This window comes from Equus caballus, chromosome 7 (assembly GCF_041296265.1).
Source record: "Equus caballus isolate H_3958 breed thoroughbred chromosome 7, TB-T2T, whole genome shotgun sequence".
Classification (NCBI taxonomy): domain Eukaryota; kingdom Metazoa; phylum Chordata; class Mammalia; order Perissodactyla; family Equidae; genus Equus; species Equus caballus.
This window is the reverse complement of record NC_091690.1, coordinates 46,481,353-46,499,654: the sequence shown is the minus strand read 5'-3', so window position 1 is coordinate 46,499,654 and position 18,302 is coordinate 46,481,353. Positions and strand designations below refer to the sequence as shown.

Here is an 18,302-nt window from a genome sequence, read left to right as displayed (position 1 = left end):
TGGGAGCTGACGGGACACAGGGCGAGGGCAGGGCACCGTCATCCGGGGGAAGGGAGCCGGCGGCCGGGCGGGAGCACGGCTCAGGTGCCGGCTACGTGGTGAAGGTGGAGGCGACCAGAATCACTGGCGGACTGGACCTGTTTCCAGGCACCCAGGGTTTCTGATGGCGTGAAATACTCACCTCTAATGCTCACGGCTCCATGGGACGGGGCTTGGGGGACTGCGTCCTTCTCTCCCCACCGTCCAGGGCCTCAGATAGAAAGACCAAAGGGATGGAGGTGACTCCACCGTCCTGGGGCTGAGCCCTCAGGAGGGGGCTGGGGCTGCTGCATGGACCCCCCCGGGAGGTGGGGCCTCCTCCCAGGTGGCGCTGGGAGCAGGTGTGGTGAGAGCCAAGGGGAAGCTGCAGGGCTGGTGTCACCACCTTCTCTTGGTTACACGAGTCACTAAGGCCCAGATTCAGGGGGCGGGGAATTCAGTTCTCCTCGATGCAGTGGCAGGGTCACGCTGCACAAAGCCAGGGAGGACAGAGACGTTGTCGACCACCTTTTGAAATTCAATTTGCCGTAACCATGGGACGAGAGAGAAGAGAGGAGTCAAGGATGATTCCAAGGCTGATGGCGGTCCTTTTGAGAAACACCCCAGGCTGCCCTCCTGGGCGGGGTCTTCCAAATGGCTTCAGGCTGGTGACGCTGCAGCTTATGCTCAGCTCGCAGGAATGTGGCATGTCCTTGCTGGACCAAAGATGCAGCTGCTTCTACCGTGCTTTTTTCCATGTCCGTCCTTTTGCTTCCTGCTGTTTTGGGGGCAAGTCAACCCTCACCCCTTGGTTTCCCCGTCGGGTGACGGTCTCCCTCCCTCTTTAGCTCTCTCTGTGTGAATCCCCTCTGGTCGATGTCCAGCTCAGAGCCAGGAACTTTCCTTTGCGAGGTCAGCGTGCACGACTGTGGGGGCCACCCTCCTACGGCCTCAGTGATCCCTCCGTCTTGGTGTCCATGTCCTCGTGTGTCTCCTCCCCAACGACGCAGAGCTCGTCCAGGTGATAAGTAAAGTGTAGCAGAGATCACAGTTTGTGACTTTCGAGGTTAGATCACAAAAGGCGTTGTGTCCTCCACCTCGGCCTCTGCCGTGTTGTGAGGACACTCGATTGTCCCTTTGAGAGGAGAACAGGGCGGGGAACCAAGGCCTCTCACCAGTAGCCAAGTGAGTGCGCCATCTTGGGAGCAGAGCCTGCAGCTGCAGGCCAGCCTTTGGAGGACTGCTGCCCACCGACACCTCGACGGCATCCATACTCGAGTCCCCAGCAGGAGCACCCAGCTAAGCTGCTCTCGAATTCCTGGACCACAGAAACTGAGATAATAAGTGCTTATTGTTTTAAATCACTAAATTTTGGGATAATTTGTTATGCAGCCATAGATAACCGAGCCAATGTGCTAGCACTTCACTGTGGAATGTGGGAGTACTTAGCACCTATCACTTTAACATCTTGTTACAGGGGTCACCACCCCCAGGAAGTCTTCTCTGATCACCTCTCTACATTAGCCCACATCCTATCCCACTACCATGTTTTATTTATTTTTTTTAAATAATAGTCACTATAGGAAATAAAATAAAAAAACAAACTATAGTGTTTATTTCTGTATTCCGTTACTGGTTTATTGTCTCTCCTCTCTCCATGGAAAGTCCTGCCAAGGAAGGGGCTTGTCCATCTTCCCACCCAGGGCCTGGCGCTGTAGGGGCTCAGGGAAGGGGCTGCTGTCATTCTTGCCTCTACGCATGAATCTAACCTGGGGAGAAAGTGTGTGTGGGGGGCCCTGGGGGTTCCCCTCAAGATGGATTTGCATATTCTTGACTTTTAAAGAAACAGGGAACTGAGAGAGGCCCCAGACGCGTGAGGAGGAGGGACACGGAGCAGACCACCAGGCTCTGGCCGCCCTCCTCGGCCTCCTGCGTGGGCCGCAGCCATGCCCACCCTGTACAGGAACTCTCTGGGCAGGAATGTGCCAGGTACAGCGCTGGCCAGGCACGGCCGGGGGCGGGGGGCGGTCAGGACCCAGTTACAGCACACCCCTGGGGCTAGAGCCCAGGGCGTGAGGGACCCAGTGGGGAGCGGGCTGGGCCCTCACTGCCTTTCCTCTGGAAGGGAACAGAGACGAGGAGGAGGAGGAGGAGGATTATGAGAACATGGCGCCACCCTACAAGGACCTTCCTCCTAAGCCGGGTGAGAGGACTTCCCAGAGGCCAGTGAAGAGATGTGTGGGCTGGGGGTGGCGGGGGGGACGGCCCCCGGGGCACGGTAGAGCCATGGCCAGCTTCTGTGTGCCCGGCTCATGCCAGGCGCCGTGATGGCGGGAGTACCGGTGCCTCTGCCTGCCCTTGAGGACCTGTTAGTCTGATGGGGGAGGCAGTTCTGGGCACTGGCTCAGGGGAGCAGGTCTGAGGGCAAGGGCCCAGGAGACTGAGGAATCCTGAGGGGAGTTGAGGGCTCTGCTGCGGTGTGGGGGCTGGGCGTCAGAGGACGGGACACTGGGGTGAGCCTTGAGGATGAGAAGGAGTTTGTTAGGAAGAGAAGCCCAGAAAGGAAGTGGTGGATACAAAGGCCCAAGACATGGAAGCCGGTGTTTCAGAAACCGCGAGTGGACCGCGGACTCCCCAGCCTCCAGGCGTCACACCCACGGCCCAGATTTGCCTTCAGGCTGGTGTGGCCCATGCCTGGCTGGGGACTCAACGAGAGTGTGATAAGTGGGGATAAAAGTGGAGGTTTTGGAGGTTTCCCTGAGTCAACCCCCACCAGGCCCCTGAGAGCTGACCAAGCTGCCCTGGTGTCCTTGGGCAGGGGCCGTTCCTTGAGGGGTAGGGCTCCACATCCCCCACTTCTGGGTCCAGACAGGGTCAACCTGGGAGGTCGCAGGGCACCCTGGGGCTCAGCATGAGGTGGGAGGTGAACCGGGCTCTGCTGTTTGGTTGCCCGTCTGCAGCTCCAACCTGGTCCCAGCCTGATCGTCAGCCCAGCCCCAAGACCAGCCCCATCCCCACTTCAGGATGGGCCGCGCCTGCCCCCAAATTAGCACCCCCATCTCCAAATGCAGCCACGTCTCCATTCCCATCTCCATTTCCCGATCCAGCGTCACCACCACGCCCCAACCCAACGACAACCCAACCTCACCTTCTTCCGCATCCCCCACGGCAGCGACAGCCCCACTCGTCATTCCCGCCACCTCTGGCATCACACCCCTGCTCCATGTTCATCACGCTCCCCAACCCGATTTCAACCCCATCCTCACCATGGTCCCATCCCCACCCCCAAACTCAACTGCGCTTTAACCTAGGGTGACCAACTGTTCCAGTTTGCCCAGGGGTGAAAGATTTCCCAGGACGCGGGACTTTCAGTTTTAAAACTGGGAAAGTCCCGGGTGATCCAGGATAGTTGGTTCCTCTGTCTTGGCCCTGTCCCGTCCCTAACCCTCCACTGCAGTCTCCATCCTGCCCCCGTCACTGCTGTCCCTCCCCTTCCCATCCTCGGACCGGCTCTAACTCTGAGCTTCTCTTCCTCAGCTTCGATGGGTCCACCACGACCTCCAAGGGCAGGTGAGCTGGGGCCGGGGGGACAGGAGACCCAGTGCCAGCTTCGCCCTGCTCTGGGCCTGAGCAACCAACCATTCCTCCCTCTTCAGGAAAGAAAACGGAGAAGCCCCCAATTCCTTGCAAACCCCCAAAGATCACAGGTGAGCACCAGGGCCGGTACCTTGCTGTGCACCTGGCTGAAGCCCTGCTCTGCGTGACTGTAGTCCTTCTGACCCCTTCCTTGCCTGGACCTTACCCCTGTCACCTTCACATCTCCTCACCTGGGTGAGCAGTGGGAGGACCCTTTAAAAATCCTGAGAGGGGCCGGCCCGGTGGCGCAGTGGTTAAGCTCGCACGTTCCGCTTCTCGCCAGCCTGGGGTTCGCGGGTTTGGATCCCGGGTGCAGACATGGTACCACTTGGCAAAAGCCATGCTGTGGTAGGCGTCCCACATATAAAGTGGAGGAAGATGGGCACGATGTTAGCTCAGGGCCAGGCTTCCTCAGCAAAAAGAGGAGGATTGGCAGTAGTCAGCTCAGGGCTAATCTTTTGCAAAAAAAAAAAAAAAAAAAAAAAAAAAGAAAGAATCCTGAGAGGCGACACTTGGAAGTCCTCCTTCTAGTCCCCTGATTCTGAGCAGAGAACAAATCAGAGGGAATGCAGGGGTTGGTCTTGGAAGACAGAGTCTTCCAGCACCTTCCGAATAACCCTCTCTCCCTCTTTCTCCCAGGCGTCGATCCGGAGCGCCCTCCGTTCCGGCCGTCCCTAGGCAGTAAGTCCTCCAGGGGGGCCCCTGTCGACCCTCCCATGTGGCCAGTGTGTCTGAGGCAGACCTTTAGCACCAGAGCGAGATCCTGGGCCAGAGAAACTTCTCCTTTGAGAAGCAACTCCTCCCTGAGTCTAGACCAGACTCCCAGGGACCCAGGTGTCTGCCCGGCTCCCTTCAGGCCCCACCACCTGCTCGCGGCAGGTGCAGGAAATGTTCTCGGTCCCGATGGAAGGTCCACACGCTTCCTTGGATGGGAAGCAGCTTGGGCAGGGGCTGCTGGAGAGTACACGGTAATACATCATCGATGTGAAGAGCAGCGCTCAGTCCCAGTCATGCATTACCTCTCTGAGCCCTCAGTTTACCTGCTTGCAAAGTGGGAATATTATTTACATCTGCATCATAGAGGTGAGGCTCCGACAAGACAGTCAGGACGTAGTGGGATGCTTGGCACAGTGGGAGCTCTGTCACCGCTCTGGGCTCACTTCCCGCGACGCCCTCTTGCTGGCCCCGTCTGGTGATATAGTCATGATCACAGAACTCTGTCCCCTGCTGTTGGAGAAAGGCTCAGGGGGCCCTTCCTCACTCTGGAGCGCCTGTGTCAGTCTCTGTCCCCATCCCGCCCCCAGCCACTCCAGTGCCCTGGCTCGGTCAGAAGCCCGGGGCCCTTGGCTGCCACCAGGAGGAGAGGCTGATGGTGTACCTGTGTCTGCTGGTGGTGGTGTCACTGCTCCTGGGCTGCACCGGTCTGGCCGTGACCCTGATCAAGTGTGAGTAGGGTGAGGGTAGGGCATGGAGGGAGCTTGGGCACGTGGCCCTGGGGGACCTGGGCTGAAGCTGGCTGGACTCCTCTTACAGACCAGGAGGTGGTGGAGGAGCTGAGGGTGCTCACCTTTCAGCAGATGGCGTGGCAAGTGAATGGTGAGCGCTTCCAATCTTCTCTTCTCTTGACCCTCAAACCAAGCTCCAAGGCCAGCCCAACCCCGTCTCTGCCGGACCCTGTGCCCGGTGCCGGGGATGGGCAGGATGGGGAGCACAGCAGATGCAGGCCGTCTCTGCGGCCCGTGCGCGCGGGCGCTGGGCCTCCACTGCCCCACCCGGGGGCGGTGGCGCGCTGCAGCTGTGGAGCCCCCGCACTGTGTGCATTCTGCACTGAGATGCGCGTAGGTGTAAAACACACCGATCCCAGAGACTCGCTGCAAAAAATGTAAAGTATCTCAGTAATAATCTTTAGTATCGATTACACCTTGAAAAGATAATATTTTGGATGTATTGGCAGAAATAAAAAAGAGCATTCAAGTTAATTTTACCTGTTTCTTTTGACTTCTAAAAACTGTGGCTACTAAAAAATTTAAAATTACCTACGTGGTTCACAATTTGTTGCTGTCGGACAGCACAGACAGACGTTTACCAAATTATCACCCAAATGAGTATAAAATGCCAAATTTTGATGAATAGCCCAAAGTAAGAGGAAGGCAATTCTATGAAAAAGTCTAATAAGGGACCTGGACCTTATCTTTGGGAGGGTCATACAGGGCTTCCCCAGGGACATGGTGCTGCAGCTGAGTGAAGAAAGAGAAGGAGTTAACCAGGTGAGGGGTTGAGGGTCTCAGGTCTGTGCAAAGGCCCTGTGGTCGGAGGCAACATCATAGGTACAAGGGAGGAGGATGGTACAGTTGGACAAATGAGAGGTAATGGTGGCTTGGATGAGGGTTGTGACCCTGGGAATGGAGAGAAGTAGTTGGAATAGAAAGTTTTAGGAGGTAAAATTGACCAGATCCCTGGGGAGGGATTGGGAATGGTGGTGAGTGGGAGGGAAGGGTGTCAAGGATAACGTATATGTGTTATCTATGTATCCATCTTATATTTCTGTCTTGTCCCACTGCAGGGCTGTCCCCTGAGGCCCCCAGGGAGTGTTGGAAGGGGGCGTGTTGGTGTGGGAGTAGTGGGAATATGCACATTAGTTGTGGAAGAGTCTTCTGGGCTGGGCTGGCCCTCACCGTGATTGCTGACGCCTGAACAGTGCTCCATTCCACCCTCCCTCACCTCAGACCCCAGACCAAGCCACTCCTCTGCTCAAAACCCATCAGTGGCTTCTCCCTGTCCAGAGTCCAAGGCCAAACCCTTGCCTTGGCATTCAAGGACTCAGACGTGGAGCCTCACCCTACTTGGAGCTCAGCTCCTCTGAGCTTCCTCTCCAGCTCTGCTGCCTTCCCCAACATGCCTGCCCCCACCATTGCTTCCAAGGCGGCCCCTGCCTAGTGTGCTTCTCCCTCCCCCTCACAGTTACAGAATCACCGTCTTCCTTTAAAACCCACCTCCTCAGGGAAGCCCACCATCCCCACTCTTCCCCAAGCCCCAGGGATCAATCGCTCCTCTGAGCCGCTCTAGGACTCCCGCTGGGTGCTGAGCCTGTCGTTCTAGAGCTCTTTGCTTCTCTCTGGTGTGTCTGCTGTCAGTGCTGGGTGGGTGGGCGGACGGGGGTCTGGGTCTCTAACGCTTCAGCCCCTCCCTGCTGACAGTGACTGGCCTGGCGGGGCTGGCTGGCCTGAAGAGGGACATTGACCGCATACGAGCCGACACCAACCAGTCCCTGGTGGAGCTTCGGGGCTTATTAGGTGAGTGGGGCCTGGGCAACTGCCCTGGGATGGGGGGCACGTGGCACAAGTCCGGGGGAGTGAGTCTCAGTGCAGTCTGTGCGAATGGTGGCCCTTGCAGCCTGAACAACTGTACATGGCACACCACGTACACAATCCTGGCTCTGGAGCCACTCTGACAGCATCCTGTCCTGTCCCCAGACTGTCCCAGGGTCACCTGCCCTGAGGGCTGGCTCCCCTTTGAGGGCAAGTGCTACTACTTCTCTCCGAGCACCAAAGCGTGGGAGGAAGCCCGGAAGTTCTGCCAGGAGAATTACTCCCACTTGCTCATCATCAGCAACTCTGCTGAGCAGGTGAGTGCTCCCTCCGAGCCCTGAGCACCAGCAGGCCACCGCCTCTCTTCCAGGATCCCTGCTCCCCTCCCTGGCCTGGGGGAGAGAAATGGGATGGCTCCTGAGGCCTGGACACTTTCAGTAGCGAGCTCTCACTGAGACAACGTCGTGAGGGCTTGTGTCCATGCAGCCTCTGCGCACCCCCACTTCCTCCCCAACGTGGAGACGGAGAGATGAATGTGTCTCAGGGAGCACGTTCTACTCTCCAGGCTGTGTTGCAAACGTCTTACGTCTTGTGTGTGTTAACACAATCCTCACAGCAACCCTATCAACTAGCATGTGAGTCAGGAGAGGCCACCGTGTGCTGGAGGAACAGACAGTCCACAGCTCAGAGGCGAAAGCACGTCACGCGGACTGTGGAAGCTTTTGTAGCTACAGAGCAAGTCTCGCGGGCTCTCCTGTGCTGTCAGGTGGCAGGGAAACGGTTCCACCTCTGCACATCTGCAGGGAGCATTGGGATGTGTAAGCAACGTTAATGATTTGGTCCCACAGTTAGGTGGTAACACCGCTTGGACACAGTACAATCATTGATTCTTCACAGATGAGGAAACTGAGGCACATTTCACCTAAGCAACTGGCCTGCGGTCGCTCACGACTAGTCAGCGGCAGCACTGGCATTTAAGCCTGGGTGACTGGTTTCAAAGTCCGTGCTCCTGACATGAGCCCCCAGCACCACTGAGCAGCGTCTGCAGGATTCAGCTTTCCCGTCCCCTCACTTTTATCCCAGTTACGGCATTTTCTTTCTTTCTTTGTTTATACTGCACATATAACATTATGCTACTTTCAGGCATGCAACATAATGATTCCATATTGTACGTATTGCTAACTGATCACCACAATAAGTCTAGTTAACGTCCACCACCCCACATAGTTACAATTTTTTTTCTTGTGCTGGGAAATTTTAAGATTTACTCTCTCAGTGACTTTCAAATATACAACACAGGATTATTAACTATAACCACCAGACTGCACATTACAGCCCCAGGACTGACTTATGTTACAGCTGGAACTTTGTCCCTTTGACCACCTTCACTCATTTTTCCCACCCTCCAACCCCCCCCACGCCTGGCGACCACCAGTCTGTTCTCTATATCTATACGGGTCATTTGTTTTTGGTTCCACATATAAGTGAGGTTATATAGTCTTGGGCTTTGTCTCTCTGACTTATTTCACTTAGCACAATGCCCTCAAAGTCTACCCATGTTGTCATGAATGGCAAGATTTCCTTCCTTTTTCATGGCTGAATAATATTCCAGTGTATAATACACCACATCTGCTTCATACAATCATCCATCGACAGGCACCGAGGTGGCTCCCAGGTCTTGGCTGTTGTAAGTAATGCTGCTGTGAACGTGGGGTGCAGATACCTTTTTGAGTTTCTATGCCATTATTTTTAAGTGAGTTTCTTGTAGACAGCATATAGTTGGGTCCTGTTTTTATTTTTTTAAAATTTAATTTGACAGCCTCTGGCTTTTAATTGGTGTTTTTAGATCATTTACACTTAATGTACTCGTTATTTGGCTGGTTTAGGTATACCTTATTATTATTTTTTCCTGTATGTCCCCTCTCTTTTTTTTATCTTTCTGTTTCATAGCACCATTTGTATGAGTAGCTAATATAGAGGAGTTTTGGGGGATTAAATTGCATAATGTAAGAGGGGCAGGTATCAATCATAGAAACACAACTTTGCTTTAAATAACTCACCGAGCTCCTCTTTTGAGCTCTCATTATTCCTGGATGGTGGACGTTTGATTTCAGTCAGTTGAGGTCACCCATTTTTCTTCTGAATGGGGACAGTTATGTGGGAGCAAGGTGGAGGCGAGTGGATGTCTAGTCCTTGATGTCTTTACTCCAAGCTGGTATCTGCTGGGACGTCCCCTGGCTGAATGGTCCTGAACAAGTTATTTAACCTTTCTGTGCCTCAGTTTTCCCACCTATAAAATGGGGATAATAATAATGCTTGATTTAGTGGGTCACAATGAGGATTAAATGAGATAATCTATGGAAACTGCATAGCTCACTTAGTAATTCGCTAATTCAGCCAACGTTTCCTGAGCGCCTACTATGTGCTAGCACTATTCTAATTTGATGGGCAAGGCAGCCTTTTTCTCTTTCTGGTTTCCTGACACCTCTCTGGTGCTTTACCCAGGAAGCAAGGCCCAGGTCTTCTCTACTTTTTGGAGGCTCCAAACCCATCTGGGGGTTTGGCCATCACGTGGGGATCATCGGGGTGAATGCAGAGCCCTGTCTGTGGCACCCACTGTGTCTACATCTTTAGAACTTCTTTCCCATTGCAGCCTCTTCTCTCCACCCTCCTGGGAAGCCTGGTCTCATATGAGGTTGGCTGAGTGAGGTATGATGAGCACGCAGTAAAACGCACAGATCCTGAGCATCCGTTCCGTGAATTTTGACATCTCTGTGCAGTGCACCCCATACCTGCCAGCCCAGTGAAGACTCAGGACATTTCCACCACCCCAGGGAGTTCCCTCCTCGCTGTCAGTTGCCTCCCACCCCACCCCAGGCTGCTGCTGACCTGGGTCCCCTCACTGTGGGCCAGTGTGCCTGGGGAGGAGTTGCTTTTAATCATGATATTTTCTTCCTAATCTTCTGTCTTTGGCCCGAAGTGTTTCTTCCAAAGGCCTGGACTTTTGAAATACAAAAGCCAGGAAGCCCCCTTTCTCTCCTTTCTTTTCCTCTTTATGTTCTTTTTCTGAAGCAATGAGTTCCTCTTCTGCCTGGTGTGGATTAGCATGCAGATGGGGAGAAGCACCAGGGCCCGCACGTCAGTTGCTGTCGTTGGCTGTTCTCCACATGTCGTGGCCCTGAGTGTTAGACCGCCACGGCACTTGCTGTGCGCCGGCACGGTTTTGAGCGCTTTATGTGTTAACTCATTAAATCCTCACAATATCCCGGCGAGGAGGAAGCTTCTATTGTCCTCTCTTGTTGCAAATGAGGAAACTGAGGCACAGAGTGGTTCACAGGTCGTGTGAGAAAGTAGTGTGATCCTTCGCACCGCAGCGGAAGGAAGGTGTTGCTCCTGAAGCGCGCGCCCTCGGGACGGGGAGGGGCGTGCGGGACAGAGGAGAGCCCAGAGCCTTGCCCTGAGGGTGGTGTGGAAGAATTGATGGCTGAATGGAGTTTGTCTTTGCAGAACTTTGTGACCAAGGCTCACGGCTCTCCTCGGGTGTATTGGCTGGGGCTGAGTGACAGGGACCGCGAAGGGGACTGGAGGTGGCTGGATGGGTCGCCTGTCACTTTGAGGCAAGTATCCAGGGCTCCTGGGGTCTCTGCTCACTTTGGTCGTTGTGCAGTTCAAGCCCGGAGATTCTCTGGAGCCTCAGGCTGGGCTGGACCGGGGAGCCACAAGGCTGCTTTGTTCTAATAGGGCTTCTGGCCCCTGTACCTTTAAGGTTTCTCCTATTGCAACATCTCCACCTTTTAGCACAACTGCTCTGATGTATCAAGTCCCCAGGCCAATGTTTGGGAAAAAAGAAAGCGGGGGAGTTGCCTACAGGGCGTGAGGAAGAGGAAGATTTGATTTGCAAAAAGGATGAGCAGGATCTCCTTTTTTTCCACTCTCTCTATCTTATCCCATTTACTCAGCTTCTTAATACTCCTATAAAAAGGTACTATTATTACCTCCGTTTTAAAGATGAGGAAACTGAGGCACAGAGAAGTTAAGCAACCTACCCAAGGTCAGACAGCAAGCAGGTGGCCATGCAGCCAACCTGGCTCCACTCTCAGCCATTACATTTACTTTCTCAAGGAGTGCATGTATTCATGTTTTATTTAATTTTTTAATTTTTTTGAGGAAGGTCAGCCCTAAGCTAACTTCTGCCGCCAATCCTCCTATTTTTGCTGAGGAAGACTGGCACTGAGCTAACATCCGTGCCCGTCTTCCTCCACTTTGTATGTGGGACACCTGCCACAGCATGGCTTGATGAGTGGTGCGTAGGTGCACACCCAGGATCCGAACAGGTGAACCCCGGCCCCTGAAGTGGAACAGGCTAAGTGGGACTTAACCGCTGCACCACCAACCGCCCCTATGTATTCATATTTTAAATAAATATCAGCAAATCGTCCCTCATACTGATTGTACCAATTTATTCTCTCACCAGCCCTACTACACTGTTTTTGCCCACATGTTCATAAAACTTTGGGAATTTTGTTGGTTTAATTATAGGTGAAAAGTGGAGTCCCAGTGTAGTACTAATTTGTATTTTTATTATAAAGACTGAGACTGGATATGTTTTCATATGTCTGGCAGCTATATGTATTAACCTTTCTGAGAATTATCTATTCGTATTGTTTGTGTCTTTATTTTGGGATTCTGGTTTTTTTCTTATTGATTTCTAGGAGCTTTTTTTTTTTTCGCTTTTTCTCCCCAAATCCCCCCTATACATAGCTGTGTATTTTACTTGTGGGTCCTTCTAGCTGTGGCATGTGGGACCCGCCTCAGCGTGGCCTGATGAGCGGTGCCATGTCCGCGCTCAGGATCCGAACCGGGGAAACCCTGGGCCGCGAAAGCGGAGCGCGCCAACTTAGCCACGGGCCACGGGGCCGGCCCTCTAGGTGCTTTTTCTATATTAGAGACGTTAGTGTGTTGTCCGAGGGTCTCATTTTTATTGACGGTTCCTGGAAGGAGGCGCAGTTCCGTCAGTGGGGATGGCGTGGCGGGGCAGGGGCGCCGCGAGGACCCCTCCCGGGCCGGTGCAGCCGTCTCCGAGCTGGGCGCGCCGGCTGCCAGCGGGTCTCAGTGACGCTTCCCGCATTCAGTGTCCTCAGCGAAACGCAGGCCCGCCCGTCTGGGTCACCCCGTCCCGCTGGGGTCAGCCCGCGGCCGGTGGCTGGCGAACAGAAGCCTGGACCCCCGTCTCAGGCCGGGGTAACCGTGCTGCTGCTCACGCTCCAGAGCTCCCGGGGGTTCGGGCTGAGGCCGGACCCCGAGCCCGCATCCTTGCTCAGCTCCGTGCTCTGCTCCGTGCTGTGTCTCACTGCCTCTCTCCTGAGAGCACCCCTGAGTGCCCTGCGCCCGAACTGCTGAGCCAGGCTCCGCTTCGGGGGAACGGGACCTAAGACGGCACAACGCCTGGGAGCCTGGGAGGACCCGGGTGTGGCCGAAGGACTCCTCGGAGGAGGAGGCAGGACCTGACCAGACGCAGGAAGCCGATCCAGGAGTCAGTAGACTGTCAGGAAGCGGGGCTCAGGGGCGAGCGGGGCTGAGGGGGTGGCGCAGCGTCCTCAGGCGGTTCTGAAAGCCTGGAGAAGCGGTTCAGACGGGAGAGAGCCGTGCTGCTGCTGTCCTGCATGCGCGTGCTGCTGTCCTCCGTGCGTGTGGTGCTGCTGTCCTGCATGCGCATGCTGCTGTCCTGCATGTGTGTGGTGCTGCTGTCCTGCGTGTGTGTGGTGCTGCTGTCCTGCATGCGTGTGGTGCTGCTGTCCTGCATGCGTGTCGTGCACTTGTTCCAGTCGGTGAACCAGTGTGGACACATTATTGGGAAGTGAGGCTCACCCTAGGGTTCGCCTTTTCTGTTGTACATTCTCTGGGTTTTGGCAAATGCACAATAGTAGTTTCCCTGCCCTGAAAATCCCCTCTGCTCCACCCACACCTCCTGTTTCCTCCATGCAGCTTCTGGGGCCCGGAGGAGCCCAACAACCTCCACGACGAGGACTGTGCCAGCATGAACCAAGGGGGCACCTGGAATGACCTCTCTTGCGACATAACTACGTACTGGATTTGTGAGCGGAAATGTTCCTGTTGAACCCCAGGGCTGAGGGTCCACACCTGAGTGCCCCTCGGCTCTTGGAGACAAGAACCACCTGCCCTCTGTGACTCATCATAGACGCGCCCTGGATGTCGTGGGTCCCCTGGGTGCAAGTGAGCCCATTTCTAGGGCGAGGGCTCGCAGGCCTGCTCAGCTGGATGGTGTCTCAGTCAGTTTGGGCTGCTAGAACAGGACACCACAGAGTGCTGGCTGCTCAATGACACATTTATTGCTGGAAGTTCTGGAAGTTAGGAGTTCAAGATCAAGGTGCGGGAGATTCTGTGTCTGGTGAGGACCTGCTTCCTGGTTCGAAGATGCTGTCTTCTCGCCGTGTCCTCACCCGCTGGAAGCGCTGAGAGCTCTCTGGGATCTCTTTATCAGGGCGCTAATCCCGTTCAAGGGGGCTCCACCCTGACAGCCTCATCACCTCCTGAAGGCTCCGCCTCCTCACCCCATCACTCTGCGGGTTAGATTTGATGTAAGACCAATTTAAAATACTAAGGTGCATGAGGGAGCTGTCCTGGTGTAAACCTGCTCTGGCCTGGATTTTGTTTTAAGCAGAGCAGCCTGACTTGCGGCCTGACAAGCACACGTTGCACATCTGCTTTAACTCGCTGTCCCAAAGCAAAGGACGCCCTCTGAGCTCCTCCCTTCCTCTGAAGTCTTCCTCTTTTGAAGAAAAGTTTCTCTTCTCAGAAACCGAGGTCGGGTCGACCTGCCCTGTACGTGCTAAACTGCAGCAGATATCTCCTGGTGACTTTGGAAAGAGCGTGTCCCTGTGGTGCCTGTTGCACGTTCTCTGTTCTGAGACGGCAGCTGATCCTGCCGCAGATGGCGGGAGCGCATTCTTCCTGTGGAGCCGGCCCACCCATCTCCAGGAAGGCTCGCCTTCTCCCTCCAGTGGTTTTTGGTTATTTGCGTTGACGTTTCTTGGCATTTTCAGCAGAATTTCAGGGAAACCCACCTGAGACCACCTGGAACCTACTTTGAGCCAGCGCTTGGCACCGGCGTGGGCCCCTGAGCCCCCCAGCTTCACGGCACTCGCCGGTGCCTCAGTGAGTTCTGAAGCCAGACCTCCTTGTTCAAGTTGTAGGTCCTTTTCCTTGAGCTGTTTTGAGTCTTAAGACTAGGTGTCTTGGGGTACACATCCTAGGTCAGAGGAACCCAGGGGGAATTTCCTAGGCTGCGGGAGCCTAAGGGCAACTTTGTAGTCAATAGGGCTGGCTAACCTCTTAATTTAGCTTCAAATTGGAAAGAATTGTGTCTATAAAGTCGGAACAAATTGTTTGCAGACTTTATAGTAAAATGAAACTAAAAAAAAAAAATGGGGAACCCATGCTTCTACAGCCGATGGGCTCCTGGCAGGCAGCCCCCGGGCCTCGAGGCTTCCTGTGCGGTGCTTGCAAACGCTTAGCAAGTGGGGACCGTGGCTGGGTCTTTAGATCAAGATCCCCTGGGATAATTTAAGGTTACAGAGGCCACTCTGGGGCCCCTTTGAACTTCTAAACTTGTCTTTCTGTGTGCTGGGTTTGAGAGCCACAGAACAGACGGAATAAATGCAATTTCTCAAGTGCCAAGCTCCCACTGTCTGGCACAACCGCTCAAAAGCTGAAGGTTCCAGAGGGTAAATGTTTACACAGAACTGCAAAATCCTACTGAGCTTGTCTCGTGTCCTGACAGCTTGACTTGGTGACCTTCAGGTTGGGGCCCAAAGATACGGATGAAGAGAGGTGCGGGTTGCACCCCATTTGCAGTCAGATGTGGTCGAACAGAAGTGCGGGTCGCTCTCTGTTCGTGGCCATGGTCCTGCCAGTCTCAGGGGTCACACTGGCCTTAGAAGGGACGTTGCAAGCAGGTAAGATCATTTGAAAAGTGCACTTAAAGGCAAAGGCTTCAAAAATTACAAAATAGTCTCACTGAAAGCAATAAAAATTGTTATAAGAGGTACCTTATAATAGAAAAATCTACTAAGTTCGGACTTCACAGACATCCATGTGATCTATTTTCGAAGGAGCGCCCAGTGTGAGACCTCCCAGAGCTAACGAGACTCAGAGATTTTCTGGGAAACTGCTGTTATTCCCTTAAGTGGTTAAGGGGAAACTAAAATTAAAAATTAATGGAATTGTTTAATACTGCCCGAAACACACTTTGTATCCAACTATTCTTTTATAAATCACTGAGTTTTGTATTGTACCTGATTCATAACAAAAATTCAAGGAAAATTATTTAAGGTCTCTGCTTGCATCTGTGTATCTAGGTGTGTCTCTATGTATCTCTATGTATCTATATATATGATGTATATGATATGATCTATATCTATATATATGATGTTTTTCTACCTTTGGATGGTGTAATTTCTAAAGGAGCTCTATTTAATTGGCTTAAAGTAAGCGCTTATTTAAATTATTTCTAAATATAATAGAAATGAACTCAAATGTCTTTCAAGTCAACATGATATAAAATAATCTTTGGTAAATGAAAGCTTATTTAAATTTGTTGGTTTGATTGAAATAAACATGTTTTCAGAGTTATCAGCATTGGATATGATACGGATGTGTTACCTCTGTTACAAAATTTGTCAGCAAGAAATAACTCATCTTATTTGTATAATGTCTCATGAAGTTTTTGTAGGCATAATCTAAATATAATTATTGGAAACAAATAAAGTAAATAGATGTGAAAAAGATAAAAGTTTTTTTTGAGAAATTTTTAACAATAATTATGTGTTATGGTGTAGATACTTAACTTCAAAACATTTTGATAAGTTGAAACCTTAGAGTTTGGCTAAATTAAGTTAAATGATAAACATTTATTGAATATCTAGGTCATTTCCACATAATATAAAATATTAGAATTAATGACTAAACATAGATTTATCTACCTTTGGCTTCTTATTTCAGAGAAACTGGACAAATACTTGGGTTTATTAGTAAACGTGCTTTGTGCCATGCTGAGAAATTTTCTATGAGAAACATGTTTCCAGACAGTCTTTGTAGGTCTGCCAATCTACAGGATGTTAGTAGAAAAAAATAAGGAGAACATCTCTGTGTGCAAGGAAAGCAAGATGCATGTTTTCAGTAAAGAAGCCACAAGGAATGGAGATATTTTTGTTTGTTTTGTTAAGAAAGATAAATTTGGCCTAAAGCACTAAGAAGGAAAGAAGGCATGGGACAAATTCTGAATGTAAAAAGACAGCGATAGAAGGTTTGTAGAAGAAAAACCCTGAGGAAAGAGTTTTGTGCGTGGTCAAGTTGGCGAAGATTGAAATGAATTAATAAGTGAACATTTTAATATCAAAAGTAAGCTGGTACAAAAATGAGATTTAGTTTTCTTTCTCTTAAGAGGATAATGTTTTTTGACTTTTAGTCTTCTCTTGATAAAGAGATTATGAAAGATTTTTCTTGACCTTAGAGTAAGTCTACCTAAAAGGCAAGGATTCTATGCTTTGCCAAAATAATTTTTTTATGTTCAGAAAGAGTATGGGTTATAAAAAAATTATGTAAAATTCCCCCAAACTGATATGTCCTTGTATAATTCTAGTCATTATCTTTTTTTCCCCTAAACCACAAGTTAAGAGTACTAGAATGGCTTTATCACGGATTTAGGGCTGTAGCAACATCAATGGTGTGTGAAATCAAATGATTCCTCTAGTCGTTATTTTAAAATGTTATAACCCAATTTCCTTGTCAGTTGCATTATAACATTAAGGCTTCTGTCATCTACAGATAGTTGTTTTACTCTGGCACTTTTGCAAACATGTTTCATCTTCAGAGAGATTCATGACAAGGATTCTGACGTTCACTCTGGAATGCAGGTTTCTGATGAGCTTTCAGATCCTAAAAATGAACTGGGTAAGAAATCACAGAACTCTAACGGAGAAACCGATGGTTTCACAGAAGTGCTAACAAACGGACGACTGAGGGGGTTTCTGGGGCTGCCTGGGTGTCTAACTTTTCACTCATTGCTCAACCTTTATATAAATTACTTAGGTTTGACCAGTCTGATTTGATTGAATGCACCTTGCTTCCAGCACCACACGAGGAAAACAACCAGGACCGCATTTTATTCACAGATTACCCTCTTACTCCTAGGAACAACGTACAAGAGACGCCCACGGATAATGCTGGTCTGATTTGGTTTACAGATGGGTCCTATTTAAAGGATGAGCAAGGACATTACTGGGCTGGATATATAGCCTGTCCAGCCTCGAGAATGCCCACTGCTCTCTGTTGACCCTGCTAACCCAGTGAGAGATTTCCTTCTACAGGCTCAAGAAATCACCACAGAAGAAAAGAAAGAAATTTGGCAACAAAAAGGGGGAACTTTTGAGCCTGCCGTGTAAATGTGATTTGGACTTGATAAAGCCTATGGTACTTGATATAAATGGATTGCACACTTGCCATTACTCTATGTACACCATTCAACTCATTGGGCACCTGAAAAGATGATTTCATAGGGAAAACAATATTTTTGGAAACTCTCTCTCACAGTGGCTCATAAAGAATATTTTTCTTTTACTCTTTGTCCTAAATATAATTCCAGGAAACCACTTTATGGGTCACAAGGCCACTTTCCCCTTCCTAAGGGACCCATTGAGCTATGACAATTGGATTTTGTTCAAATGCCACCATCTCAAGGATACAAGGATGCTTAGTAATGGTTTGTATGTTTGCACGTTGGGTTGAGGCCTTTCCTTGTAGAAGAGCAGCAGCTTAACTGTAGGTAAATTGTGTTGAAAAGGATAATTCCTGTTTGGGGAATTCCTATCAAATTACACAGTGAGCAGGGAACTCACTTCACTGGACACATAACTAAATCCATTTGTGGCATTTGCCCTGTAATACAGCACCTTGACTGTGCTCATCATCCCCAGTCCACGGGATTCGTGGAAGGAACTAACAGCACAATCAAACTCAACTGGCAAACTTGCAGAAGCATTTAGTCTCTCAGGGCCAAGAGCTCTCCCGCTGTCGCTCCTCAGTCTTAGATCTACACTCTTTGGTAAACATCCGCTGTCTGCTTTTGAAATAATAGCAGTACAGCCTGTGCAATTAGATGAGGGGATGTATGAACCAACTTAGCTCAAGGGAGATATATCGCATTGTTGTCAGGGTCTCACTGAGACGTTAAAAAGAAATAAGAAATTGGTAGCAGATTCTTTTCACAGTGGGCTCCCAGGAGATGAAGACCTTCAGAATCATAGGCTACAACCTGAATAT

At 51.1% G+C, this 18,302-nt stretch overlaps 1 protein-coding gene across 6 annotated transcripts; it reads left to right on the top strand.

Moving 5' to 3' along the window:
- The first annotated feature begins 1,866 nt into the window (after positions 1-1,866).
- On the top strand, positions 1,867-15,774 carry CLEC17A (C-type lectin domain containing 17A). Of its 6 annotated transcripts, XR_011440595.1 has the most exons (12): positions 1,886-2,007; positions 2,144-2,221; positions 3,556-3,588; positions 3,675-3,725; positions 4,294-4,335; positions 4,959-5,099; positions 5,188-5,250; positions 6,852-6,947; positions 7,128-7,279; positions 7,579-7,780; positions 10,470-10,579; positions 12,948-15,762. XR_011440595.1 is itself a non-coding variant. In XM_001495641.7 (11 exons), exons 1-11 carry the CDS (start codon positions 1,965-1,967, stop codon positions 13,078-13,080), a joined length of 942 nt encoding a protein of 313 aa, XP_001495691.3. In that variant the 5' UTR covers positions 1,886-1,964; the 3' UTR covers positions 13,081-15,774. The 6 variants fall into 6 exon arrangements, 5 of the variants coding, with proteins under 5 accessions (XP_005611893.1, XP_001495691.3, XP_070129121.1 ...); XM_001495641.7 differs by lacking the exon at positions 7,579-7,780 and having other exon boundaries at positions 12,948-15,774; XM_005611836.4 differs by lacking the exons at positions 2,144-2,221; positions 7,579-7,780 and having other exon boundaries at positions 1,867-2,007.
- The last annotated feature ends 2,528 nt before the right edge of the window (positions 15,775-18,302 follow it).